General features: G+C 59.7%; 1 protein-coding gene across 24 annotated transcripts in view; it reads left to right on the top strand.

Annotated features, from left to right (window-relative positions):
• Positions 1-24635, top strand: part of JAKMIP3 (Janus kinase and microtubule interacting protein 3) — a 42955-nt gene extending 18320 nt beyond the window's left edge. For 3 of the 24 annotated variants that reach the window (XM_084904433.1, XM_084904429.1, XM_084904440.1), the window contains 20 exons: positions 906-1025; positions 1491-1637; positions 2634-2765; positions 3343-3378; positions 4183-4242; positions 6053-6181; positions 6967-7095; positions 8118-8201; positions 8461-8523; positions 8722-8820; positions 9770-9868; positions 9964-10023; positions 12807-12872; positions 13177-13245; positions 13333-13410; positions 15843-16046; positions 16311-16376; positions 17771-17812; positions 18425-19394; positions 22409-24635. In XM_084904433.1, the coding sequence (XP_084760559.1) occupies positions 906-1025; positions 1491-1637; positions 2634-2765; positions 3343-3378; positions 4183-4242; positions 6053-6181; positions 6967-7095; positions 8118-8201; positions 8461-8523; positions 8722-8820; positions 9770-9868; positions 9964-10023; positions 12807-12872; positions 13177-13245; positions 13333-13410; positions 15843-16046; positions 16311-16376; positions 17771-17812; positions 18425-18592 (1851 nt within the window). In that variant the 3' untranslated portion in view covers positions 18593-19394; positions 22409-24635. Of the gene's footprint in view, positions 1-905; positions 1026-1490; positions 1638-2633; positions 2766-3342; positions 3379-4182; positions 4243-6052; positions 6182-6966; positions 7096-8117; positions 8202-8460; positions 8524-8721; positions 8821-9769; positions 9869-9963; positions 10024-12806; positions 12873-13176; positions 13246-13332; positions 13411-15842; positions 16047-16310; positions 16377-17739; positions 17813-18424; positions 19395-22408 lie in introns of those variants that run through there. The other 21 variants (XM_084904434.1, XM_084904448.1, XM_084904436.1 and 18 more) reach the window with 14 other exon arrangements.
• Positions 24636-26749: the final 2114 nt, after the last annotated feature.

The following is a 26749-nucleotide window of genomic DNA, read 5'->3' as shown; positions in this document are numbered from 1 at the left end:
ACCGGGACACTGGCTGCTCCTCCCTGGCCCTCCAGGATGGCACAGGGCCAGCAGCTGCCCGGCCGTGACGTCGCTCATCTCCTCATTGCCGCTGCTCATTCAGAGCCCTCTTGGGTGGTCCTGGGAAGTCGGGGGGCGGTGAGGGGGGGGCCTGAATTCCACGGACCCTCCAGGAGGTCCTCTGGGCCTGCCCCTAGCCTCTCCTGCACCTGCTGAGTGAGGAACCATCCCTCCGTCCTCCTGGGCACCCGTTTGCTGCAGGACAAAACCGTGTGTGAGCTGAGCCAGCCCTGGGACGGGGACATTTCAGGATAGAAAGTGACATTCGATCGTCCTGTTACACATGGCGGAGCTGCATTAGACAGCGCCTGCCCTGGGCTGACCCCGGCTGGATTGTGCCAGCCCCAGAGGTCTCAAACCGCATTACATTGTTGTCACGGATTTTTGCCCGAAGTTCCAAAGTGACCTTTCAGAAGCATAATCTTGGGGAAGCCGCTTTTGAGAGTCGTGAGTCCAATGCGCTCACTTTAGAATGCTAGGGAGGTGATTCCCGCCTGGGGGCAGACCCTGCGGGGGCGGGGGGGAGGGGCAGACGGCAGAGACTGAGGTGTGCGTGGGCCGGTTCCGATGCTTTCTGGGCTCGCTGTGGCCGCGGTGCCTGCCTTTGCATGCCCTCACCTTCCACATTTGCATTTTCTGGACATTTCTGCTCCTGTATTCTGTCCCATCTCACGGCTTGCCCCCTCGGGGCTCCAGCCCCTAGGAGGGTCCCTCGCCCCCCGCCCAGCCAGCGTCTCCGGCCATCGTGACCCAAAAGTGCTCTGGTCTCCGCCCCGAGCTGGGGTTTGCAGAGGTTTCTCCGTCCGCATCTACGAGCAGTTATTTGCAGTGGATTTCTGTTTTAGGAACAGCAGTTGGATGAAAAGGATGCCCGGCGTTTCCAACTTAAAATCGCAGAGCTAAGCGGCATCATTCGTAAGCTCGAGGACCGGAACGCCTTGCTGTCGGAAGAGAGGAGTGAGCTGGTGAGCGGCAGGGCGGGGTAGGCTGGACTTCCCAAATCCCCGTGGAGAGGCGCGATGGTGACAAGGGCGGGCTCCTGTCCAGGCCTCTTGGCCGTCTCAATAAAACTGTGTTAACAAAACCAGGTTGAGGGCCAGATATGGGCCTCAGCTGCAGGTTGGCTGATCCCTGCTCTGTATTGTTGGGCAAAAGTATCCTCCGTTCTTCACGTTGTCTGAGGACCTCAGCCTTCAGCGGCGCCATCACCGTCAGTCCCTGCAGCCGCTGGGGTTTCTGAGTGGCTTGTCCCTGGATGAGGGCCTCTCAGGGCTCCCCGGGGGTCCTGATTCCACAGCTCTTATCGGACTCGACTCCAACCCTTCGCTGTCGCCAAGCTCGTTCTGCTCAGCCTGCAGGTTCCGTCGGGGGACCGGCTGCTTCTCTGTCACGCCTAAAAAACCGTGCTTGTAACTAATGGTGTCTTTCAGCTAAAGCGTTTGAGAGAAGCTGAAAGCCAGTACAAGCCTCTGCTGGATAAAAACAAGCGGCTCTCTCGGAAAAACGAGAGTCTGTCCCACACGCTGCGTCGAATGGAAAACAAGTTGAAGTTTGTCACTCAGGAGAACATAGAAATGGTAAGGGGCCCTGACCTGTCCGTCAGCCACATGAGGGTAACCATGACAACCTCACCACACAGTCTTACACGTTCCTGGCCTCTGGAGTCCTGTGGGGATAGGAACTACCTTCCAGGACCTTAGCTGAGGGTCTGGGCTCTTGAGGGCAGGGTGTCGCCTGCCTGGGGAGTGACAGGGAGTAAGATTCTGAGCAGTCACACCCCCCACCCCCAGGCTGCCTTCCAACTCCGAGTACCTGGGGCAGAGGTGGTGGGAGCTCAGGACTGGCTGTGAGAGAAAGGAACAACCGCCCGGGCAGTGGGCACTGACCAGGCGGCCAGGGGTGCCCCACTACTGCCGCCACCACCAAGCAGGTGGGGTGATTAGCTGGTGTCGGGTGTGTTTCTTCTGCCCCTGAGGGCCCCAGAGGCCCTGAGTGAGAGCTTAACCAGGGATGTGAGAAAGGGGGGAGGTGGGAGGATTGCCCTCCACACACCCCTGTGCAGAACCTCTTTAAAAAAAAAAAAAATATATATATATATATATATATATATATATATATATATAATTGATTTTTTTACAGAGGAAAGGGAGAGGGGTAGAGAGTTAGAAACATCGATGAGAGAGAAACATGGATCAGCTGCCTCCTGCACACCCCCTACTGGGGATGTGCCCCAACCAAGGTACATGCCCTTGACCGGAATCGAAGCTGGGACCCTTGAGTCCGCAAGCTGAAGCTCTATCCCCTGAGCCAAACCGGTTAGGGCAGAACCCCCTCTTTTTACACTCTGACGTTGGGAACGGCTGTGGGGTGTGAACTGGCACGGACAGTTCACGTGTCTCCCCATGGGCTCTGAGCCCTTCCTGTTTCAGGTGCTAAGACGCAGCCTCGATTTCCCAGGCTCCAAGCGGGCGGCTCCGGGGCCTGAGCGGAGAGGGGAGGACCCTGGCTGCCCGTCGCCCAGTCGGACTGCCCTGCTCCTCCCCGTGAGTGACGTGGTCTGGTTGGCTTTTCAGAGACAAAGAGCCGGCATCATAAGGAGACCCAGTTCCCTCAACGACCTGGATCAGAGTCAAGATGAGAGAGAGATTGACTTCCTGAAACTCCAAATCGTGGAGCAGCAGAACCTCATCGACGAGCTGTCCAAGGTGCCCCCCAGCTCCTTTCCCCCCTTCTCTGCGCTGCCCCCTGGAGGCTCAGCCCCTTGCCCTGGGGGTCTGCCTAGAGGAGCCCCACGGGAGGTGGGGTTGTTTGTCCTCCCGGCCTCTCCCTGGGGTCGTCTTGGCTGGGTCCCTGCACCGGTCACACTGGAGGTGGCCCCCTCCGGACCAGGGGTGTCAGGAGCCACAACACCAGTGCTGGGGCCATGGTGACCACCACCCGGGGCTCCAAACCACCGCCACGGATTCCCTCCCCGTTCTGGAGACAGGACCCCAAATCAAAGTTATAAGAACTTATGGGGGAACAGGAAAGGGAAAAATCACACATTTCAAAAGGCCAGTTCGCCCTGCACTGAGGGCCCTGGGTCCTTCCACAGGCCACGGGGCTGGGGGTCAGCTGAGGGTGGGAGGGAGGCCCATCGGGGCCGAATGAGGCCGCCCCTCCCAGGGCAGGTCGGCGGGGAGGGACGCCATGCTGCAGTCAGGAAGCGCCAGAGGTTTGGGGGTGCAGGACTCTGGGGTCTGCTCTCTGAGTCTCCAGGCGAATGAATGTCCTCTCTTCCAGGCGCTGGAGACGGCCGGCTACGTGAAGAGCGTGCTAGTAAGTACACTTGGCACTGCCTGTCTGCACGCTCTCTCTGGTGCCCTGTTCCCGGGATCCCTGTGCCCACCACTCCTTCCAGGCTGGACAAGTGGCTGTGCCAGCTCCCAGGTGGATTTTGTGGCCACAGCGCTACCTGCCCTGAGGCTTTGCTGTGGTGGCCGAGAATGCCCACCTGTCCAGGGGCCACCAGCTCTGCCCAGTACCAACTCACTTAGTCAACCCGCGGTCGGAGGGCCCTCCTCTCTGGGCCCTTCCCCCCACCGTGGTTCCCCAGCCCTGCCGGCATGCACCCACGGGCTGCGGCTGGTGGATTCGGTCACCGTCACAAAGATGCAGCCTCGATCCCTAGAAAGAAGGAGGTCACTGGCCTCCTTACACATTCAGGGGGTCCACGCCCACATCTGTGGGCTCCCCGTGTGCAGGCAGCTGCTCCGAGGACGCAGGGGCTGGCTCATCAGTCCCCACGGGTCCCATTTCGGTTGCTGCCACTCGAATCCCCTGCCCCCCACGCGGGCCCCCCAGCCAAGCACCAGGTCAAAGAAGCTGGGGGCCGATGAGCGTGGTGACCGAGCCACCCACACAGGTTCGGCCCTCCTCCAGCCCGAGGAGCGGGACGAGCTGCCACCCCTGCGGGCTCCCGAGCAGGCCGTGGGCTTGGCGTGTTCATGTCGGTGTGGCCGGCACGCCAGCCTGTCCACGCCCCCCCCCCCCCCCCGTGCCCCCACGGAACCTTGTCCGTGCGTGTGAAACGGACGGAGCTGTGCAATTACTCAAAAGCGTCTCTTCAACTGGCTTCTGCAGGAGCGCGACAAGCTTTTGAGGTTTCGGAAGCAGAGGAAGAAGATGGCCAAGCTGCCCAAGGTCAGTGCGAGGGTGTCGGCGTAGCTGCACCTAAAACGTGTTTTATTTTTATTTTATTTTTATGTTTTAAATATATTTTATTGATTTTTTACAGAGAGGAAGGGAGAGAGATAGCTAGAAACGTCGATGAGAGAGAAACATCGACCAGCTGCCTTTTGCACACCCCCTACTGGGGATGTGCCCGCAACCCAGGTACATGCTCTTGACCGGAATCGAACCTGGGATCCTTCAGTCCACAGTCCGACACTCTACCACTGAGCCAAACCGGCTTGGGCCTAAACGTGTTTTAAAAGCCGCCTATGCAGGGGGCACCTATGGGGGATGCATCGATTCCTTTGGGCGTGAAAAGAAAATGATTTTATTATTTCTAAAAATTGTTTCTGTGGTAGAACCAAAGCAGGACCCAAAGGAAATAATTCGGTTCATACTTTCAAATTTAAAAACCCAGCCTTATTTCTTTTTCTTTTTTTTAATTCTCACTCGAGGATATTTTTCCGTTGATTTTTTAGAGAGAGTGGAAGAGAGAGGAAAAGACAGAGAGAAACATTGATGTGAGAGAGACACATTGATTGGTTGCCTCCTGCACACACCCCAACCAGGGCCCAGGCTGGGGAGGAGCCTGGAACTGAGGAGCATGCCCTTGACCAGAATCGAACCCGGGACCCTTTGGTCTGCAGGCCGATGCTCTATCCATTGAGCCACACCGGCTAGGACCAGCCTTATTTATTTAACATTTCCAAGACAAGATATGAACTCATGATAATAAGAAGGGGAGGAGCCTGCCTGGGACCCTGAGGCCCTGAGGCCCTGTAGGCTGCAGGCCCCACCCCACCTCCATCCGCAGGCCCCTCCCTCGAAGACCTGGGTGATTTCTCTGCTGCACGATCCTTTGTGACAAACCTGTGGTTTTTATTAGCGGGGATCTGGAAGACATTTCCTAAGCACCTGGCTCATGTCCTGCTTTTTGCAGAGCGCGTGTGATTTTTGTTTGGTTTTGAACAATCAGCCGTGACCTTCATGTGAGCCAGAGAGAGGCCCGTGGAGGCGTGAGAGGTGTAGGTCAGTTGCAGGTACTTAGGGCTCTGAGGCCGAGAGGCTGACAGCAGGTCCCAGCGGCGTGGACGGGCGGGGGAGGTTCACACTCTCCCCCTGGGCCAGATGCTATGGGAGATGAGAGGAGGGACAGTCAGGAGCCATCAGTGGGCAGGACAGGCTTGGGGGCCGAGGACGGGGCATTGGTTGACTGGTCCAGGGGACTGGCCATGAGCTGGCACATGCAAGGTCCGGCGGGGAGGGGAGCCTGGGTGAGCTGTGGGGCGTCCCTCGGGCAGGGCTCTCCTACGAGCTGGGAAAGGTGCTTGTTTTTACTTTTATTCTGATCTGCCAAGGACGATGCTTTGAAAACACAGTGAACACGAGTCACTAGACACGGGGCCACGTGCTGAACGCCAGGCTAGTGCCCACTGTTAGTCCTGAGTCATGTCACCTGCACAGCGGCATCCGAGTGCCGCTGCCCTGGGCCCCGCAGAACTGGTCCCCACAGCCGCGCTCAGTCCCTACTGTGCAGGTGGCCCACCTCTCCCAGACCTCCGGCCCCTCAGCCCTTCGCCAGCCCCTCTTCCAGAAGGACCACGTGGCAATCCCTTGCCCTGAGGTTGGGCAGCCGCGATGGAGCCTGGGGTGCGCCGGGGTGTGGCCCTGCAGCTGGCCCACAGCCGGGCAGCAGAGGAGCCGGCGGGAGCGGCAAGAGGCCCCTGGGGCTGGCGCTCAGCCCGGCTGGTATGAACTCACACTGTCCCTTTGACCGAAGCCGGTGGTGGTGGAGACCTTCTTCGGGTACGATGAGGAGGCTTCCCTGGAATCGGACGGCTCCTCCATATCCTACCAAACCGACAGGACGGACCAAACCCCGTGCACCCCGGACGACGACCTGGAGGAGGTAACGGGGCGGGCAGGGCGGGGGTGGGCGCTGCTCCCCACAGAGGTGCCACCGTCCACCGTTTCGCCACCGTTTCACCGTCCACCATGACAAACACCCCTGTTGCTGCTGCCCAGCTGCTGGCCGCCCCTTTCTCTGAGCACACGCTCCGTCTGCGCCACCCTGCCCCGCGCCCCCTCTGCAGAGGTGCAGAGAAGAGAGCTCTCGCCCTCTCAAGCGGCTGCCTGTGGGGAGGTCTGAACCATTGCCAAGGGCACACGCCAGGATGTGCATGGGCAGCAAAGCTCTCTGATAAAAACCACCCGACAGTCCCTTCTTCAGGGAGGACGCCAGCCTCAGCTCCAGCAGCCACCTGAGCCTGACTGGTCCTGCCTGGTGGCCAGGGGACAAGGAGTGGCCGCGCTGAGGCCATGGTGGGGCCGCCCCTGGCAGGTCTGGCGGATGCCCCATGGCCAGGGAGCTGCTTAGAGCTCTCAGACACAGCAGTGCACTTGCCACTATAGCCTCAGAGGACGCGATAGGGCTGTGGGAACTGGGCCAGGTTAGGTTCCTGGGCCCGGCTGCTCCAGACATGGCTGCCCTCCCACGCAGACCTCTGGCTTGTCTATGGAAAAGCGACCCCTTCGGGGTCCAGTTGGGCCCCAGGAGGCAGCAGCAGCCACCTGCCTCTCCAGGTGGGAGCCAGTGGGGCCCTGGTCTCGGCCACCCACACCCTGGGGCCTCAGACTCACCTCCCGGCCCCCAGGTCGAGGCCAGGCGCTAACGCTGTGTCTGCGCCTCTCCAGGGCATGGCCAAGGAGGAGACGGAGCTGCGGTTCCGGCAGCTGACCATGGAGTACCAGGCCCTGCAGCGCGCGTACGCCTTGCTGCAGGAGCAGGTCGGAGGGACGCTGGACGCAGAGCGAGAAGTTAAGGTCTAACTGACTTCCACTCCAGTGGGACCTCCCCACTCAACCCCTGCATCACCCCACCTTCCCCCCTCCCCACATCCTGGGCCCTTCGCTGCCCCCGTCAGGGTGGCCTGTGCCCAGACCACTAGGAACCAGTGTTTGGGGAGCCGGTGCTGGCTCAGCTGGGCTGGTGCCTGACAGCTGAGCCATGCTGGGTGCAGGGGTGCTGAGGAACCTCCAGAGAGCAGTGGGCCTTGCTCCGGGGGGGGGGGGGGGGGGGGGGTTTGGAGGCCACAGGTCCTGCAGCTCCTTGAGGGTGAGGTCCCCTTCCTTGCACACCTGGCAGCGAAGGCCAGGGGTGAGGGAGGGCCAGCAGTTGAGCTCAGGTTTTGACATTTGCTGAGATTATGCACTCATCCAGCACATGCTGAGCTCAGATGCTGCGCCCACCCGCTGCCCGTTAGGGGAGAAGAGGCCCCGAGCTGAGGGCCCCCCCCCCCCAGGCCCTGTGCCCAGCTGGCCCCAAATGCTTTCATCCATTTGCCCTGGAAACCGTGCCCAGGGGAGCAGGAGCGCCCTGTGGTTTGGACACCAGAGGGATTAACTCACAGGAGGGGCCCGGGCCCCAGGAGGCGCAGGTGGCACTGAGGCGGCTGGTTTTGTAAACAAGGGGGAGGCTCGGGAAAGGAGGGAACCCAAGGCCAGCAGAGGGCGCCACGCTGAAGGGAAGGCTCTGTCAGGGCTGGCGATTGCTTTGCTGGCCACACTGTCATTGGGGACTGGACCAGCCCGGGCCCGCACCCAGCAGGCCCAGTCCTCCTTGGCCGTTTGACCCTGCACTGGAGGATTTCCCTAACAATCCCTCAGAAGGAATCACAGATCACCCCCGTATGGAGTGAGGGCCTCGCTTCAAGGAAGCGGGAAGTCCTTTCTGACAGAGAATCCTTGCAAAGCGCTAACGGCCGCTTCCCCGCCTCTAAACCTCCGTCCTGCGGGCATGTCCTGGCTCTTAGGGAAAATTTGATGTCTCCCCTCCTGTCCCACAGACCCGTGAGCAGCTCCAAGCAGAAGTGCAGAGAGCACAGACTCAGATTGAGGACCTAGAGAAGGCCCTGGCCGAGGAGGGGCAGGTGAGTGTGTCCACAGGGGGGCACGCGGGTCTGACCGAAGCAGGGCTGTCCCCTCCTGTCTCTATCCGGGACCCCCAAGAGCGTGGACGATGCCATGGGGTGTCGTTAGGAGGGTGACAATTGTGAGGCGGCTGCTTCAGGAGCTGGGTGCTGCGTCCGTCTGTCAAACCCTCTGTTCTGCTGAGTCGTGATTGAAATGTTGAGTTTATGGCTTTGTCCTGCAGTGCATTGATTCCTCCATGTCCATTTCATTTTCAAGGACATGAAGTGGATTGAAGAGAAGCAGGCCCTGTACCGGAGAAACCAAGAGCTTGTGGAAAAGGTGCGCTGACCCGTCCTGGAGCCTGGCCGGTCCCCTAGGAAAAGCGCCATTTCTCTGCTCACCGAAGCGTGCGGGTCCCCGCAGACTGGGCTCTGGGCCGGGACCCCAGGCCGGTCACCATCCCCAGAGGTTGTCGGGAAAGGCAGGGAGTTGACCTCACATGACCTCCAGGGTCTCGCCCACCTTCTCTTTCTACAGATTAAGCAGATGGAGACGCAAGAGGCTCGGTTAAAACACGACGTCCAGGATGTGAAAGACCAGAACGAGCTGCTGGAGTTCCGGATCCTGGAACTGGAGGTGCGCTGGGGGCGGGGTGCGGGGCGTGCACAGAGGGGCCCGAGTGGGGTCGCCTGCGGGGCTGGGGAGATGGAGGGCTGAGCCGCCCCTCTCTCCGCCTCCCTGACGCACAACCCCAAAAGGCCGGGTTGGAAAGGGTGCATCTCTTTGCATGAGGGTGCCAGGCAGTGACCAGATGCTCGCCTGCCAGGGCAGCTGGGACATGAGGTCCACGTCTGAGGCAGGGAGGCAGTGACCTGGGTGGGCATCTGTCCTGCTGGCACCTGCACACAGCTCCAGGGCCCCTTCTGGGTCCTGGCCGCCTTTAGGACACCTGCTGACAAGGAGGTCATGACCCTCGCTGGCAGGACGACCACCGTCTTGTATGACACTGAGGCCCATCTTTGCTTTGTTTCTCTGAACCCTCATTTCCACGGTCTGTTTCCTGGCCTCTCTGCACACCTGAGGTGTGGGGTGTAGGGCCCCCACTTGCCCACTGAGGAAGCAGGTTGAGTCCAGATGGAGTTGGCCCTCAGCGTGGCTCCCTCCACCTCCCGGGGCGCAGGAAGGCTGTGCGGCTCCCTCAGTGTGACGGTCCCCTTGGCCTCGGGCTCTTGCATGTGGTCCTGGCTGAGGACACAGCAGCACCAGCCGCTGTCCTGGGGAACTGCTCTGGTCAGGCCTGTGGGGATACTGCTCCCCAAGTCAGTTGGGGCTCCCGGTGCCTGATCAAGCCCCGAGGGCCCGCCTGGGCTGGGCGCTCCGGCTCCCGTGGGCATCTTCTCGGGCAAGTCCACTGAGCTTTCAGCCCCCGCTACAGCCGGAGCTTCCCTTACACCAATGTCGTGTTGACCACGTTTGGTGGCCTCTGTGGCTTTCCTGTGTTCCCTGGGCTGCCCCAGCGCAGCCTCCATGGTGGGAGGAGCCGGGAGGGACCGGCCGCCCGTGCCCAGCCTTGCTCTCTGTCCAGGAGAGGGAGAGGAAGTCACCCGCCATCAACTTCCACCACATCCCCTTCGTGGACGGCAAGAGCCCCCTGCAAGCGTACTGTGAGGCGGAAGGCGTGACGGTAACCCCCCCGCCCCAACTGTGCCCCAGCTGTGCCCACGCCCGCCCCACCCGGCTGGCGCTCACCTCCCGTGTCCCTCCTGTCTTTGTCTCCAGGACATCCAGGTCACAGAGCTGATGAAGAAGCTGGACATCTTGGGGGACAACGCCGTAAGTGTATGTTGCTCTCCTGACTTGTGCATGCCCCCTCACGCCGTGGTCCGGGCCCCCGTGAGCCTCTGTGGTCCTGCCGCAGGCTGCCCTGCCCAGCCCCACCACACCCTCCTGTGGCCGGGGCTGCTTGAGATGGGCGCCAGGCATTCGGGAGAAATTCTGTTCCTTCCTCATGCTGTTCCTGTGCCCGTGTGGGGGGTTTGGGGCCTCCGCTCTGCGAGGGTGGGGAGCCCACACCCAACTCCTCAGCAGAGATACTTCTAGCCACACAGTCTCAGTTTCTGGATCCTCTCAGTCTTTAACTGTTCCTGGGATGGTGCTGTAGACACCCCAGATTTGGGAGTCTCACTATCTTGGTTGGGAGGGTGGGCAGAGCTCATTAATAATTCCAAGTCTCATTTAGGCCAGATTTCCAATTTCTACAAAACACCCGGAAGGAATCCTAATTATTGAAGGGTCAAAGTAACCATATCTACATCCCAGACTCCAGCCTCTGTCCATCCTTCTTCATCCATCCATCCATCCATCCATCCATCCATTCATCCATTCATCCTCCATCCATTCATCCATCCATTCATTCATCCATTCATCCAGCCCACTTGTGCGGCTCCATCCATCCTCCATTCATTTATCCTTCAACCGTTCATCCTCTAGCAAGCAAGCCTCCATCCATCCTTCATCCTCCGTCCATCTATCTTCCATCCATCCATTCATCCACTATCCTCCATCCACAAAGCTGCTCCTCTATCCTCCATTGTTCTTCATCTCCATCCATCCATCCTCCATCCTCCATTATCCTCCATCGTCCATCCTCCATTTATCCACCCTTAATCCTCTATTCTCCATTCATCTATTCCCCATCCTCCATCCTTTGTTCGTCCACCCTCCATTCACCATCTTACACTTGTTGAGTCCTCTGATCAACTGCACTAGGTGGCAGCCCCACCCTATACCCCAGAACTTCCCCCACCCAAGGTGTACTAACAAACACATGGCCACAGCTGTCCTAAAGTCCTTGGGCTTCCCATCCTGGTCACTGCTCTCAAGAAAGAACATTTAGACTAGTGGTCGGCAAACTGCAGCTCGAGAGCCATATGCGGCTCTTTGGCCCCTTGAGTGTGGCTCTTCCACAAAATACCAAGGCCTGGGTGAGTCTATTTTGAAGAAGTGGTGTTAGAAGAAGTTTTAGTTTAAAAAATTTGGTTCTCAAAAGAATTTTTTTCTTTTTATTATTTATTTTTATTATTATTTTTATTTTTATTATTTATTTTTAATTTTTTTCAATCCCTCCCCTTCTGTACATGCCCTCCCTCCCCATAGTTTTTCATCCATTAGTTACTTATGCTTATATGCATGTATACAAGTCCTTTGGTTGATCTCTTATCTCCCCTCAAAAGAAATTTCTTTTTTTTTTTTTTTTTTAAATTTTTTTTTTTTTTTAATGTATTTTATTGATTTTGTACAGAGAGGAAGGGAGAGAGATAGAGAGTTAGAAACATCGATGAGAGAGAGTCATCGATCAGCTGCCTCTTGCACACCCCCTACTGGGGATGTGCCCGCAACCAAGGTACGTGCCCTTGACCAGAATCGAACCCAGGACCCTTCAGTCCCCAAGCCGACGCTCTATCCATTGAGCCAAACCGGTCTCGGCTCAAAAGAAATTTCAATCGTTGTACTGTTGGTATTGGGCTCTATTGACTAATGAGTTTGCCGATCACTGACTTAGACAAACTAGTGCACTTCTCACAGTACATGGAAGAAAAAGAAACACATGCAGACACACACACACACACACACACACACACACACACACACTTGCTCACTCACAAGCACATGCCAAAACCCAGGCATTCATGCCGCCTGGCCAGTTTCCCGGAGGCAGGAAGGATGCGGGGCACTGGCCCAGCCCCAGTACCACGCCTGGGTCAGGGGTGCAGCGTGTCCCATGGACAGAGGCTGCCTCTGTGCCTATAGCACTTGGTCACTACCCCCCCGCCCCATGCCGCCTGCACAGGTGTCAGGATGGCAAGATACCCCTGCCCCTAGGGAGCTCCCACCTCAGAGGGCGTCAGGGGCAGCCCAGCTCTCACCACCTCATGTGCCCACACCCTCTGAGGATGCTCACTGGTCTCAAAACCAGACTCCCCACCTGGAGGGACCACCCAGGCGGGCTCCTTGGAACGAGACAGGAATAAAACACGCAGAAAAAAGGCAAAGCACCAGGGATGGGACCATTTCACAGCCACGGTGTGTGCTCTTTGCTCCACATTTGCCAGCAATGTTTTAATAATTCAGGGCCGCAGATGCAAAGAGCTGGCTTTGCACGAAGATGGGGGCGTAGACAGGTGGGGACACGTGTATTGCTGCCTGCCTGCTTGATACGCAGCCCGCCCATCCCATCCTGCCTCAATGGGCTAACTAGACCATCATGGCCGCCAGCAGTGAGCAGACCAGCGAGGACAGAAAGGAGAGTGCAACCAGAGCGAACAGGGACATAAGCAGGGTACCAGACTCCTGGGAGGGTGTTTTAGTGAAAGCAGCTTTAGCTGTGGCCCCAGCCCCCACCCTGCATCTGTTCCATCAGCCCCACTAAACACCCACCACTCTGCCCCACCTTGCAGCCACCATCCAGCCCCATCATGCACCCTCATTCAGCCCTACCATGTAAGCCTCATTCAGCCCCATCACTGAGCAGCCATCAGTCATTCTCACCATGCACCTGTCATTCATCCCAGCTACCCCGATGGCCCTGCCCCTGACTCTGTGTCTATTCCGCTTTGACGCAGAATCTGACCAATGAAGAGCAAGTGGTTGTCATACAAGCCAGGACCGTCCTGACATTGGCTGAGAAGGTAAGTGATGGTGTGGGTGCTCAGCTCAGAGACAATGCTCCTGCTGGCTGGGGGCAGACTCCCTGGAGACCAGCAGGCTGTGGGCTGGAGCCCGCACTGGCCTGTACCCTGGGCACATGGAGCTCAGGGAGACCACGGTGCCAGCCCAGCCCCGACTCCCGATGCGGACAAGCTCCCCGCTCCAGGAGGAGGGGCGGGGGGACACCGGGGCCAAGCCCGCCCCCCTCCTTCGGCAGGCTGTTTACGTGGTGGGGGGAGGGGATGGCACCCCAGGGTCACAGCCACCCGCTCTGTTTGTGTCCAGTGGCTCCAGCAGATGGAAGAGATGGAGACAGCCCTGCAGCGGAAGATGGTCGACCTGGAGAGTGAGAAGGTGGGTGGGTGTCCCGCCATGTGGCCCGCACCCCGGCGTCACCAGGCTGGACCCCCGAGGCCGAGACCCAGGTCCCGTGTGTTTCAGGAGCTGTTCAGCAAGCAGAAGGGCTACCTGGACGAGGAGCTGGACTACAGGAAGCAGGCCCTGGACCAGGCCCACAAGGTAAGAGACGTGGGCTGCTGGCCCCGGGGGCGTGGAAATGGTGGACGTTCTCCCTCGCCAGTACCCTGTCTCCAGGGCCAGTGTGGGCCAGGCCTCAGCCTGCGGGAGAGCCTGGGCCAGTGTGACCGGTGGGTCACTGCCTGCCTGGGTCCCTCTGACACCCTCTTGCCCGGCGAGCTCCGAGGATGCCCAGGCCCGTCATCAAACGCTTCGCCCCAGGAACCAGGGCGCAGGAGCAGTCAAAGGGACATTTGAAATGAGGTGATAGCACTGAAGTCATTGAAATAGGATTCATTTGGGAATTAACTGAACACAGTTAAGTAACACCTCTCTCCTGGGATTCCTGCTGTGTTTGCCCCCACTCCCCGGCCCACACGTCTGCCTGCGGTGGGAAACAGTGTCCCCATGACAGATCCCAAGTTTCCTGCAGGAGCCAAGCCCGCACCTGCTCTCTGGCCATTAGTTACCCCCGGAATGAGTGACTCCCTGCAGGGCCGTCCTAGTCCGTGTGCCTTTGTCTCCCCTGGAGTGCGAATCCGTGAAGGCAGAGCATGTCATGTGCTGGTCCCGGGGGACCCTGCCTTTCACCCCAGCAAGGCGGCCTGAGCGAGGTGCCTGAGGATGGGCTAAGAGCCGGTGTGGGGTCTGGGACTACTTCCCGGAGTTGCCAGGAGGGTCAGAGACGCCCCCAGGGGCCGGGCTCCTGCTGGTGTGTGTAGGGAGAGATGCACATCCCCCTCCCAGGCCCCTGGGTGTTAATTCTAGGCCCACACGCGCCTGTGTTTGGCTGAGAACCCGGAGCTCCCCTTACACGCACTCACACACTCCTGCTCTGAGAAGGTGGGGAGGTGGCGTGTGCGCTGCTGGGACAGCGCAGTGGGGGCTGTCAAGACGATGAAGTGTACTAGTAAGTGAGGTCCTTTTTTTTCATTCTCGAAATGCCTACTCAGCCCAAAGGCCTTTTCTTAATCGTTTTGCCTGAAGAAAAGGAGATATTCGTGTGTGAAAGGGTACGTTTCTGATAGGAAGATGGGCGTCTGTAGTTTGAGAATGTGGTTCTTTCAAAGACTGTATCTCTAAAGTCCCAGAGGAAAAAAGCTCTCCCAGCCTCAGATCCGATGGCTAAGCTCTTGGGAGTGTGCATCAGGGTGAGCGCTGGGGTGGAGTCAGAGCAGGAGTCACTTGGCCTGTCCCTGGCTTCTCAGTCACGACAGGCTTTCTGGAAGGCAGCAGAGGGCTGAGGCACTTACCTTCTTGGGGTTCCCCCCACCCCCGTGTCCCCACCGTAGCCCACGCTGTCTCCGCTCAGTCCTTCCCCGCCCTGGGTCTCACCCATCAGCCCCAACCTGGGGCCCGGGGGCCGGCTGTCCCTCGGCCTGGTCAGCTTCTCTCTTACCCCACTCTTTTCAAGGGGACGAGGGGTCTGTGGGGCTCCAGGCTCTCCCCTGAGACCTGTGGTGACGACCATATCCCCTAATAGTCACCCTTCACCCTGGTCCATGGGAAGCCGCCCACCAGCTGAGGTGGCTGGTGCAGGGCTGGCGAGGGCTCCGGAGTATCGGGTGGTGCTATGCCAGTGTGGCACACTGGTGGGCCTGAATGACCCTGAGGCCGAGTCCTGCTTCCTCAAGGAAGCTGTGACCCATGGGAACGGAGTGTGCCCGTGTGTGTCTGTGCCCGAGTGCTGGGGTGGCACTCAGTGGCCCTCCCACTTGTGGAGAGGGAGTGGATCGAATCACACACACACACACACACACACACACACACACACACATTATTGATTTCAGAGAGGAAGGGAGAGGGAGAGAGAAACATCAATGATGAGAGAGAATCACTGATCGGCTGCCTCCCGCACGCCCCCTATTGGGGATCGAGCCCACAACCCAGGCACATGCCCCTGACCGGATTCGAACCTGGGACCTTACAGTCCGCAGGCCAACGCTCTATCCATTGAGCCACGCCGGCTAGGGCTGGATCGAGTCTCTTTGGGAACACAATTCACCCCACCACAGGCGGCATTGGGGAGGACTCAGATGCCCCCCTCAGCAGGGAAGGCGGGATGTCAAGGACTCGCACCCTGTCCTTAGTCACAGAGCCCTGTGGGCACTGCCCTTCCTCCCGCCCCGGGACTCACAGCCCAGGTCTGACGAAGGTTGTGAGCCCAGGAAGAAGCCTTCCCTCCCCTGTTCTTTCCTCGGGGACACCTGCCCACACCCCACACCCCGGGCCGTCACCCACTCCGGGCTCACGGATCTGCCAGCCACGCTTTCCGACGTTACTCATCGCGCCGAGGGCTGTGCCCCTGGGCCCGTTGGCAGGGCACCATTGCAGCCAGGCCGGGGCCCTCAGTGCAGGGGCTCGGAGCTGTGACACGGAGGGACCGGGTGCCTGGCCCCCCACCGGGCGAGGGCTAACTCTCCGTTCCCGCCCAGCACATCCTGGAGCTGGAGGCCATGCTGTTCGACGCCCTGCAGCAGGAGGCGGGGGCCAAGGTGTCAGAGCTGCTGTCGGAGGAGGAGCGGGAGAAGCTGCGGGTGGCCGTGGAGCAGTGGAAGCGCCAGGTCATGAGCGAGCTGCGCGAGCGGGACGCCCAGATCCTGCGGGAGCGCATGGAGCTCTTGCAGCTGGCACAGCAGGTGCGCCGGGGATGGAGAGATGGTGCATGAACTTGCCCTCCAGTAGCCACACCCACGACCACGCCCTATCAGCCACACCCATGCAGACCCTCCTGCCAGGCCACCTGCCCCTCGTCAGCACCCCCGCGGGGCCCACGTCCAGCACGGCCGTGGCTCGGGGCTGCTTGGGCGCCAGGTCCCTGAAGGAAACCTTGAAAGCCGTCTTCCCACGTGGTGTCCCAGGCAGCCTGGTAACGGAAGCCTTCCGTCCCTTTGCCGTTGCAGAGAATTAAAGAGTTAGAAGAAAGGATAGAGGCCCAGAAGAGGCAAATAAAGGAACTGGAGGAAAAGGTAAAACAAATGCACGTTTTGGGGCCTGTTTTGTTTCCGGAGTGTCTGAAAGAGAGAAGGACCAGTAACTCTCCCGGGCGTCACTGGAAGCTGCTGGGTCGGGGCACAGGGGGCAGAAAGGTTTCAGGCCGCAGCGGCTCTGGACCAGGAGCCTGGGGCCTGGGCCGCCTCCTCTGCCACGGCCCAGTTGTGCAACCTCTCGTGTCTCTCATGACCTCAGTTTCCCCAGCTGTGGCAAGATGTGCCCAGGCTCCCTGACAGCCGGCTGAGGCATCTGATTTGTCCAGGACGAGTCTTGTTTCCGGTCCCTAACACAATGGCTTGTAGGTTTAGGAGACTCGCGTGCTGGCACGGGTTTAGTTTGGGGCCACACAGCTTGGGGCCTGGGGCGGACTGTCCGGCTCTTTTCCTGGACCCCGGCCTGTGAGGTGTGGGTCACGGGGCCCCGTCCACTCCCGGTATTAGTGCGACCTGGCGCTCCCCAGACCGAGCTGCCCGGAGCGGGACCGGGGAGGACCTGACTCTTCCCGTGGCGCTTTGCTTAGTTTTGGGCAGTTCTTTTCCTGTAATTTAGGGACGTTTCAGTGATCGCCAGTGACCACAAGTGATGGGTTCTTGTGGTCAGTCCCGCCTGCAGGGCAGGCCTCATAGAGGGGCGGCTCCCCACTGAGTGCCGAGTGCAGAGGCCAGTCGGATCCGCCCCCAGCTGGTCCCTTCCGCAGAGCAGGAGGCTGGTGTTCGGACGGGACTCCCTCACCTGTGGCTGCGCATCCTCCTCAAAGAGCCGGCAGAGGCTCTGTGCTCCCAGGGGAGAGGGTCCCCTCCCCACAGCAGTCCTCCTACAGCTCACCCCTCCTCACCCTGCCCACCCCACGCTGCCCACCCCTCCCGCCAGTGACAAACTCTGGGCACTTCACTGCCATCTGCCGAGCAGTCTCGTCCCAGTAAGTGTGCCAATCCACTGCGCCCAAGGCTGGCCCCGAGAGCTCCTATCCCACACGCCCTCTAACCAGCTCCCCCTCTTCTGCACCCCAAACTGTGCCCTGAGAGGCAGGGACCCACCAGGCACGTGCCTCCTGCCTGTCCCCCCTCCCCGGCCCCCCCAGCCCTGCCTCTGGCCGGTGCGAGGTCCCCTGAGCGTGTCTGTGTGGCGGCCACACCGTCACTCAGACCCAGGGCGCCCCCCTCCCCCCCCCCGCCCCGGAGGCGCGATCCTTAAACCGCTGACCCGGCCGGCAGGATTGCTCCTGACCCGCCGGCCCTTGTCTCGTTCTGTCTGCGACCACCGTGTCTCCTGCCAGAGTACTACAACCTCTCTCTTCTCTCTCTCCCCTCCATGTCTCTGCCCTCCCCTCCTTTTCAGTTTCTATTTTTGTTTTTATTTTTCTCCTTAGCGTTCATTCTGTGGTCATAGCTCACCCGGGCACCCTGACGTGGTGAGTATGTCATGGCCCAGAGTTTCCGGGCGAGGGTCCCGCTCTGCCCCCTGCCCGCCCGGGAGGTGCCCGCAGCCCAGGACCCTCAGCCCCGGCGGGGACCAGGGTCCAGAGGGGCCTGCGATCGTCAGAGGGCACAGGGCGCTGGCCTTTCTTGACAGAGAAGGAGGGCAAGGACCCCCCACCCACAGAGCGGAGGGCTGTGTGCGCCCCAGATGCCTTGTGGCTCTGTTTCCTGTGTCGGGGGCTGACAGAGCACTGTTAGGTCTTTTGTCCTCTCCCCGTGGTATCGGGTACGAGCGTGGGTCCCGCTGGAGACCCGGCCAGAGAGGCCAGCCTCCCTGACGCGCTGGCTTGTTCACGCCCCGATCAGGCTAAGCTGTGGGCCATCCCGCAGCTCTCACACCCGGGCCACACGTGGAGGCCGGCCACCGCCTCCTCCCGAGACAAGAGGAGAGGACACGTCTCTTTGTGTCCGAGGCCCCGCCCTTCACAGCGTGCCCCCAAGGACCTTCCCCGGGAGGTGGTGGGCCTTGCCCCCGGGCCCCATCCCACAGCCTCTGCCCATCACTGAGCCTCCGTCCTGACGTGTCCTCGTCTCTGTTGTTCCAGCCCCCAGAGGAGCCGGACCCCGTCCCTCCGGCTGGACTGCACAGCAGCGGGCGCCTGGGTGGCACATGGAGGCGGCCTGTGCCACCCCTGCGTGCCCAGGAGGCTCTGGTCTGGGCGGACGCCCTCCCGGGGAGGCAGCGGCCGAGCGGGGGGCTCCAGCTGCTCTGAGCGGGCGGCTGTCCGCCCTGAAGAGCCCGAGTGAGAACTGGTTTCCTGACGGGGCTCCACCGAAGGGCTTGGTCCTGGCTGCTGGACCCTGGGCCCCTCCTTGGGACGCAGCCCCCCCAGTTCCCGCTCCGGGGACGCGAATCCCCTGCGGTGCAGGTGCCAAGGGCGTGTCCCTGAGCCGGCACCCCACCCCTCCTGGTTCCCGCAGCAGCTGTGACCTGGTCTCCGAGGAGGATTCTCAGAAAAACGCAGCTGCCCCACAGAAAGACCGAGTGCGGCTGTGGCCGCGATGGTGACCTATGTTCACTGCGTCCCGGACGTCCCGAGGGGGTCTCCCTGGGCCGCCCCCGCTGGGCTGCGCTGAGGCTGCGACTCGCTCACTGGGTCCCTGCACTGACTGATGGACACGTCACGATGCCCGCCCTTGTTTGAGGCTGACGCCCCGTGGGCACAGATGGGGCCGCAGCTGCCACGCTGTTCCACGCCATCACTGGGGCCTCCTCACCGCCGGAGACGTGAAGGCTGAGGCTGGTGGGACTGAGCATGATGACGGCAGGTGGACGACACAGTGGCCCCCTGGACAGGGCTCTGACCTCCTCAGAGATCCAGTGGCCACCTCCAGCAGCAGCCCAGACCCATGGAGGCCTGGGTGCTGGTCTCCGCTCGCCCAAGGCCTGCAGGCCACAGGGAGCTGAGTGGGGTTGAAGCTGCCCTGTCCAGAACTCTGCCCTTGAAACTCTGGGAAGGACGGCAGGGCACCTGGGAAGGTGAGGAGGGAGCCGGACGCCGAGGTGGTGAGCAGGTAAGGCACTGCCACACGTCCATGGGGACAGCGCTTCCCTCCTGCCTGCTTGGGGCCCTTGGGGTGGGGGTGGGGGTGATGACATCTGTTTGGCCACAGGATTCCACCTCATCTGATCCTGCTCAGTCCAGTGCAGCTGCTTTTACATGTGGGTCACTTTGCTGGGACACTCCTGTGTCTATGTGGGTGGGTGGGCCGGGTGGAGGTGGCTCACTGCCCATTACTGCCCCTGGACCAGGTCTGATCCCCAGAGAGTGTCCATGTGTGGGCTCCTCACTGTGTCCTCCATGAGCTGACCCCACGTGGGCCTCCTCAGCCCAGACCCAGGACACCCCCAGGCCAGCCAAGGCCTCCCGGAGCCCCTGTGAACGTGCAGGGACTGTTCCTGAGCTCTGAGCATGGCCTCATCTCTGCTCTGCAGGGGGGAGCTTGTGAAAGGCGCCCCACATCTGCTCCAGCCCCACTGGATCTTAGCTTGTCCTGCCTCCCCCCCCCCATCTTGCTGGCTTGAGGGGTCCCTGCTGGCCTGAGAGGCCGCTGCAGCTCCTGTGCCTCCCTCTCGCCGGTCCTTGTCACCAAGTTCCCTCCACCTTTGCTGTGTTGGTGGGCAGAACTGCCTAGTCCTGACCCTGGCTCAGGCCGCCCCGGGAGGGAGTGGCCCCTCGGTGATTTGTTCTTTCTTCTTTAAAAAAAAATATATATTTTATTGATTTTTTTACAGAAAGGGAGAGAGAGTTAGATACATCGATGAGAGAGAATCATCGATCAGCTGCCTCCTGCACACCCCCTACTGGGGATGTGCCCACAACCAACATACATGCCCTTGACCGGAATCGAACCTGAGACCTTTCAGTCCGCAGGCCGACGCTCTATCCACTGAGCCAAACCGGTTTCGGCGATTTGTTCTTTCTAACATCTGTGGACGCGGTGACTTCCAACCACAGGACCCTGGCCCATCGCTGCCCTCCCCTGAGAGGTCACCGCCGTCCCAGGCCCGGGCAGCGCCCTGTGGAGCTTGGTTGCAGACACACGTGTTCCTAAAGGTGTAGTTCCGCTGTCTCGCCAGTCTTGACGAAGAGAGGAGAGGTGCCGTGCGCGTCTCCCGGCCATGCTTCCTGCGCGTGATATCATGGCGCCCAGACTCACCGTATTGTGTCTGCGTGGCATGGGCTTTCCTCCCTCTGACGGACACTCGGGTTTGCTCATGTGAACGGTGCTTCTGGAACATTCTTGTAAAGTCTGTGAGTGTGAGGGGCAGGGGCTGCTTCTGGGCGTGTGTCCACCTGGGAGCCAAAACCGGACACGATGCTCGGCCTCCCAGAGACTGTGAACGGAGGCTTTCCCCGTTCGTGTTGCAATTTACTGTCGCTCTTTGTTTAGAATCCTCCTGCCTTAGGAACGGCAAAGCTTTCCTCTAAGGTCCCTGCCAGATGTGCAGAGTCGCAGGCAGAAATGGAGGCGTCCCCTCCCCCTCACCGCTCTGCTGTCGAGCCCAGTCTCTCGGCCGCAGCTCAGGCCACAGCTCCCCGCCGGCGGCAGCTGCCTGGTGATGGAAATGCAGCCATCTTGATGGAAGCAATAATGGGTCTTTTTAGAGGCACAGCCATGGGGCCATTATCAGAGAGGTCAGTGTCAGAAAAGACAGCTGGACAGCCCCCCGTGGGGCTGTGAGAGCTGCTGCCTGCCACCCAGACAGGAAACAGGACAGGCACCAGTGGGGAGCAGGCAGAGTGCGCCCGTGTGACGTGTGTGTGTGTGTGTGTGTGTGTGTGTGTGTGGTCAGGCAGAGGCCTGGCAGCCTGGGCAGTTGGATTCTGCGCCCACACTGGCAGGGGACTGTGCAGTCCACGTGTATGCATGGTACACAGATGAGATCAGCCGCCTTCTCTGTTGGAGGGACACGGCTGACCCTTCCGGCCATTACCTGGAGGTAGTGACCTGGTGAGCCCTGGGTTGACATGGACTCGGTGGGATCCTGTGTGCTCAGATGGTTGGAAGGCAGAGAACACACCTCCGACCCTGAAGGTGCCAGCAGCGCCGTTTCCCCACAGCTGATCTCGGCGGGAACTCCCAACACAAACACAGACGCGGGCCTGCTCCTCCGGCTCTATTTTGACAGGAATCAGAATGTTGTTTCCTGATCCATATGTACGAGTCCGTTTGCACGTGGGACCGACGGGCGTTCTGCTTCCGCAGCTCTTAATGAGGTTCTGACGTGCCTGTGTCTGCGGGCCGGGGCCCACTTCAAAACACCAGGCTGCCAGCACCCCCCGTCCCTCCTCTGCTCATTCTGGCGCCGTGACACGGAGCCGGTCCATGGCTTTGGTTGTCTGCCTTTTCCTGTGCTTCCTCACCTTTCCTCAGTGCAGGCCAATGTGGACACGACGCCATAACCGCGCTCTCCCTCCTAAATGTAGCGGGCTATTTGATTGTTGTGGCGGCCGTCCCTACCAGGACACCACCCCATCGCCGGGCAGTTGCCAGTCCAGGGCACTCTCCTTCAGGGACTGTCGGCTGATTTAGAAATTAGGCTAAGAAACCAAAATAAAAAACCCACAAACCCTCTCGTTCTCTCCTGGACCAGAAACCTGTGGAGTTTCTAAAATCTGAGACCCTGGGGTTTTGCCTCTGACCCCTCCCTCATCCTGCTCTTACTCCTGCCGCCCCAGGAGCCGATCCTGGCCTGGCCTCCTTGTTAGAAGGCCTTTCCTAACCTGTTCCAGACATCACAAAGGTAAAAGACGAGAAGGAGGGATTGCTGCCTACCACAGCCCCTTTCTAAGTGGTAATGAGAAGGTGGGGTAGGAAGGGTCTAGGCCACTCTGCACATGGCTTCATGCGTGGAACCCACGGACCCGCCTTTGTGGCCCCATGACCTTCAGGAACGCTGGTCTGCATCTCTTGGGCAGGGGCTCAAATGTGGCACCGCAGCCCCTGGTGCTTTCTCAGGCCTGCCCCTGAGTGCCTTGGATGGCTCACGCTAAGATAAAGCTTTTGTCTTCCCTCTTTTTCAGAGGAAACGGCACACGTGGAGGCCAGGGCTAGTGTGATTTCCTTTCCCGCCGAGGGCTCGGTCCGCAGCCCAGGAACGCCGCCCAGCACCGGGATGCAGCCCAATATCCAGCTTTTCTTCTGTGGGCCTCGCCCCTGGATGGACTAAGGTTGTTACTCTCGGTGCTGAAGAAGTTGCAAGGGGTGTGTGTGCAAGGGTGCATGTGTGAGCACATGTGTTTGTGTGCACGTGCACACACTTGCTCCACCAGAACACATGCACAGGAATTTAGCCCTCAGGGCACTTAGAAGTGGACACACCGGGCAGTTAGCCGTGCAGCCAGGGGAGAACAGAGCTCACAGTGTTGCATAAAGGAACACAAACCGCATCACCGACCGGCGGGAGGGGCGTGGCTGCGTTGTCTGAAGTGTAGGTTCGGTTTACATTGTGTTGGAACAAATGCTCAGCTCTGGTGGGGACGACAGCGGCAGCCGACTGCCTGGGCTGGAATGGGGAGACGCCGACGGGGTCAGACAGATGTGCTTTCTGGGGGCGGGCAGGGCTCCGCTGGGCAGCACACTGTTCAGCAAGTCTGTGAGAAGGGCTCATCCTTTGCTGTCATTAAGGCCATGCTGACTTAGCATTCACTGGGATAGGACCTGGGCCAGTTCATGATGACTGTACCAGCATTGGTTGTGCTCAGAACCGAATGGCAGCAATAGCCTGGCATTAGTGAAAGGCCCAAGGACTGATGGATGAACAGATGGAAGGGTGAGGGAGTGTGTGACCCAGGCATCAGGGGACACCCCGGAAGTCCACGCACTCCCCTTGTGGGGTCCCCCCAGTGCGAACCTGCACAGGAGCAGCAGTCATGCGGGCGGCCATTCAGGATCTAAAGATCCGCATTTGAAATCCAAAGTCACATCCCTGTCTCCTTGGACTGTTCTGGCTTTGCATGTTGTCCACATGTCTGGAGTTCTTCATGGGCCAACCCACCCACCCCAACACGTTTAATCACAGCTTATACTTTTAAAAAGGGCACACTGTTCGGGAGAGAGAAGCACGTGCGTATGCACTGATGCATACAAAGTTGTCACACGCGAAATGTGTATCCATAGGAGAGGGAAACGGCTCAGTGAATGTTTCAAAAAACATTCCAGGCACCAGAGCACATTCGCATCCCTGCCGTCTTCTGGAAGCACACGCAATGTCCGTTTTTCTCCTTCGACAGCATTGCTTTCGGTTCTGTGTCAGAGGCGCCCGCTTTCATCTCATTACAAAAGCCAGCGTTTCAGGACTGGGCTTTGCCCACACCGCAAAATACGAGCATTTGCCACTGATTCCTGCTGGCCCAGCAAGCATCTGGAGAATTCAAGTACTTTAAAGAAGGTGCATTTTCTAAATCCTAGAGTGTACCTTTTACTCAAGACCAGTGAGCTCTTCCAAAGGGGAAGTCTGTGTGGAGATGCATCGCTCCCCAGTGGACCAAGTGGGGGACCTGAAACCTTGCCAGAAATGCTGACTGTGTAACCAAGACGTCAACACGTATGCAGCACCATAGCTCTCACGTAGCACTGTGTGCACACCCCAGAACAGTGCACCGCCTCGCTTGTCTAGACCAGAGGCCCACGTGAACCGCAGCTTCCTTGCTGACACGGAGGTGTGTGCACCTCGGTCTGGGGGGACCCCAAGCTTCGGGATACCCTGCGTGCCTTACACAGCCCCGGAGGTCAGGAAGGAGGGTGTGTGGGAGTGGGTTTGAGGCTCTGTCACCTTCACCTGCTTTTGCCGTCGTCAAAACCTTAAGGTGGGCTGTGTGTTTTAACACAGCAACGGACTTACGTTTAGGCTCAGGAAATCAAGTTGTACATATATGTATCAAATCCTATATTTGTTTACTGTCTATTTTTTAAAAGCTTGACTGTACATTTATGCAAAAACGAATTGAGCACCTGTCTCCTCCCGGCAACATGCCAGCCCAGTATTTACGTCCCCGAAAACCTCCTCAGTAACACATTCTACACGTGTGATCTGTTCCGTGCTAGCTGGTATCCACAGGCCCGACGTAGGTTTGTATGGCGACCAACCACAAACATTTTGCACATATTTTTGTACGGTGATTCCTACGATGTATATCAGAGAAGTTTTTACTCATTTGTAATTTATTGTACAGTTTTAATAAACATTGTTATAAATCTTAGAATAGCAATGTTCTCCTCCTCAGAAGGTATTAAAGTCTGGCTATGTTAGCCGCTCCTGTGTTCTGTGTGCATTCTGAAGGATAATATCTCTTTCCACACCAAGAAGGGAACTCGGGCCTCCTGCCCACTGGGGAGGGCCAGCAGGCATCTCATCTGTGGGCTCCTCTGAAGTCATGGAGCATCTCCTGGAAGGACAGGCGCTGGAGTCAGAGGCACCTGGCAGCACCTGCTGAGGTCACCATTTGTCAAATGAGACAGGAGAGAAAGTTCAAATGGCGTGGAGAAGTGGGAGACTTTCTGTGAGTGAGTAAGGACACCTGGCAGCATGTTTGCATTGCGGACCATCGCACACAGGTGAGAAGAGGGCCCTGTATTGGTCACTTTGGGGAGTGGGAACCAGAGGGGGTGCGGGGATGGGAGGGAGCTGACTTAGCTCTGCCCACGTTATGCCCTGCGGGTACTCAGTCAAGCCCTCCAGTGTCCCGCAGTGACTCTCGTGTCCCAGCGTATGCTTTCAAATGCTGGCTGCATTTACAAGGCAATCTGCAGGCTCCACAGAGTGGCGGCATCACCCTGTGACTCTGGGCGAGCTGAGAGTACCCTCTCCTCAACACCTTGAACTTGGCTTTGAGAGCAGCCATGAGCAGATTCCCTGGGCTCATCCCCCCTGCCCTCCTCTTGGAAACGTTCGGAATCAGAGCCTCCCTGCCTGGCATAGGGTCCCCCATGGGGGCCGGAAACACAGCTGGGGTTCTGATAGACCGCGGTCCGTGGATGGAGCAGGAGGTGGGAACCCACGCGTGCCCCAGGCTAACAGTCAAACTCCACTGGGCCCCAGGCACGCATTCAGCACTTCAAGTATGGACAGCGCCAGCTCCGCAGGTAGGGGTGGATTAGGGGGTGCGTGGTGGGGTGGGATGGGGCGGGAGGCAGAGTGAGCACTAGGCCCAGGTCCGCCCAGTCCACACGCAGCGCCCACATCCCTCATCAGGAGACTCTGGGACCGCAGTCTCTTCCCTGCTCCCACCAGGGCCACAAGCCAGCTGCGGGAGCTCACGGAGCCTCTGCCCGGTGCCTGGGCCCAGGCAGCCCCTGGCCCCCAAGTTTGGCCGTGTCTTCCACTGCATGGAGGATGCCTTTGAGAACAAGATGCTGCAGCTGGAAGCGCTGGGTGGCGGCCGCTGAGCCCTGGAGCTGGAGAGCCCTACAGAGGCCACACAGTGACTCGGTGACTCGGAGGGACCGGAGAGCCAGGATGAGGTGGTCCGGAGGCAGGCAGAGGCCGCGGGCGGCGGGGCCAGTGCGAGGGGACGTGGGCCCGGACACCTAGGGCCGCATACCCACGTTGGGAGGCTGCCGGGCGTGGGCCCAGAGCGCACCCCCTTCCCATCACCTTCAGCTCCTCCCGGGGGGACTTGAGGGCTGGAGGCCTGGCCTCTCTCTACCTGACTGGCCTTCTCTGGTTTGCGTTTCCCTCCCTCCCTCTCCACCCCAGCCCCTCCCGGCCTCGACCTCTCGCACTACGGTGGGTCCTGGGCTCTGGGTAGCTGTCTGTTTCTCCGTGTGTCTCTCAGTCTCACTGTCTCTTTCCGTCTTTTTGTGTCCCTGTGTCTCTCCAACATGCCCCCCCTCCCCCCCCCCCCCCTCTGAATTTCGTGCGCTGGCCCTGCGGCAGCCTCGCTGGGAGGTGTCTCCACCGCCCGCCCCAGCCTGGGCCAGTGTTCAGCCCAGCGCTCCAACCCGGGCTGGGTTATCCCTGAAGGAGCTGGGCTTTGGCCAGAGACACTTCCTGGCCGGAGTGCTCTGGGTCTGGACTGGAGATCGGGTTCCATCCCTGCGGCCTTGGGCGCCTCAGGTCACCAGGGAGCTGGCGGCCGGACCTTGGCTGTCCTGGCAAGACATGGACTGATCTCTGCCACCTCCTTGGGCAGGGGTGGGGGGATGAGAAGGTGGGGGGTGGGGCAGACTTCAAACACGGACCTGCATCTGTTACAATCACGTCCCCTCTGCACCCAGCGCGTCCGCAGGTCCTGAGGTCAGCGCGGGGGCCTGGGGCCGGGCGGTTGGGGGATCAAGAGGGAGGAACCTGAGCCCGGAGGGGGCGGGGCTGGATGGGCCGCGGGGCGGGGCGGGGCCTGGCTGTGGGCGGGGCCAGGGACGCG

The sequence above is a fragment of the Pipistrellus hanaki genome, assembly GCF_964339955.1.
Source record: "Pipistrellus hanaki genome assembly, chromosome: 14".
NCBI classification, from domain to species: Eukaryota; Metazoa; Chordata; class Mammalia; order Chiroptera; family Vespertilionidae; genus Pipistrellus; species Pipistrellus hanaki.
Note: the sequence above shows the minus strand (reverse complement) of the source record. Positions and strands in the feature narration are given on the sequence as shown.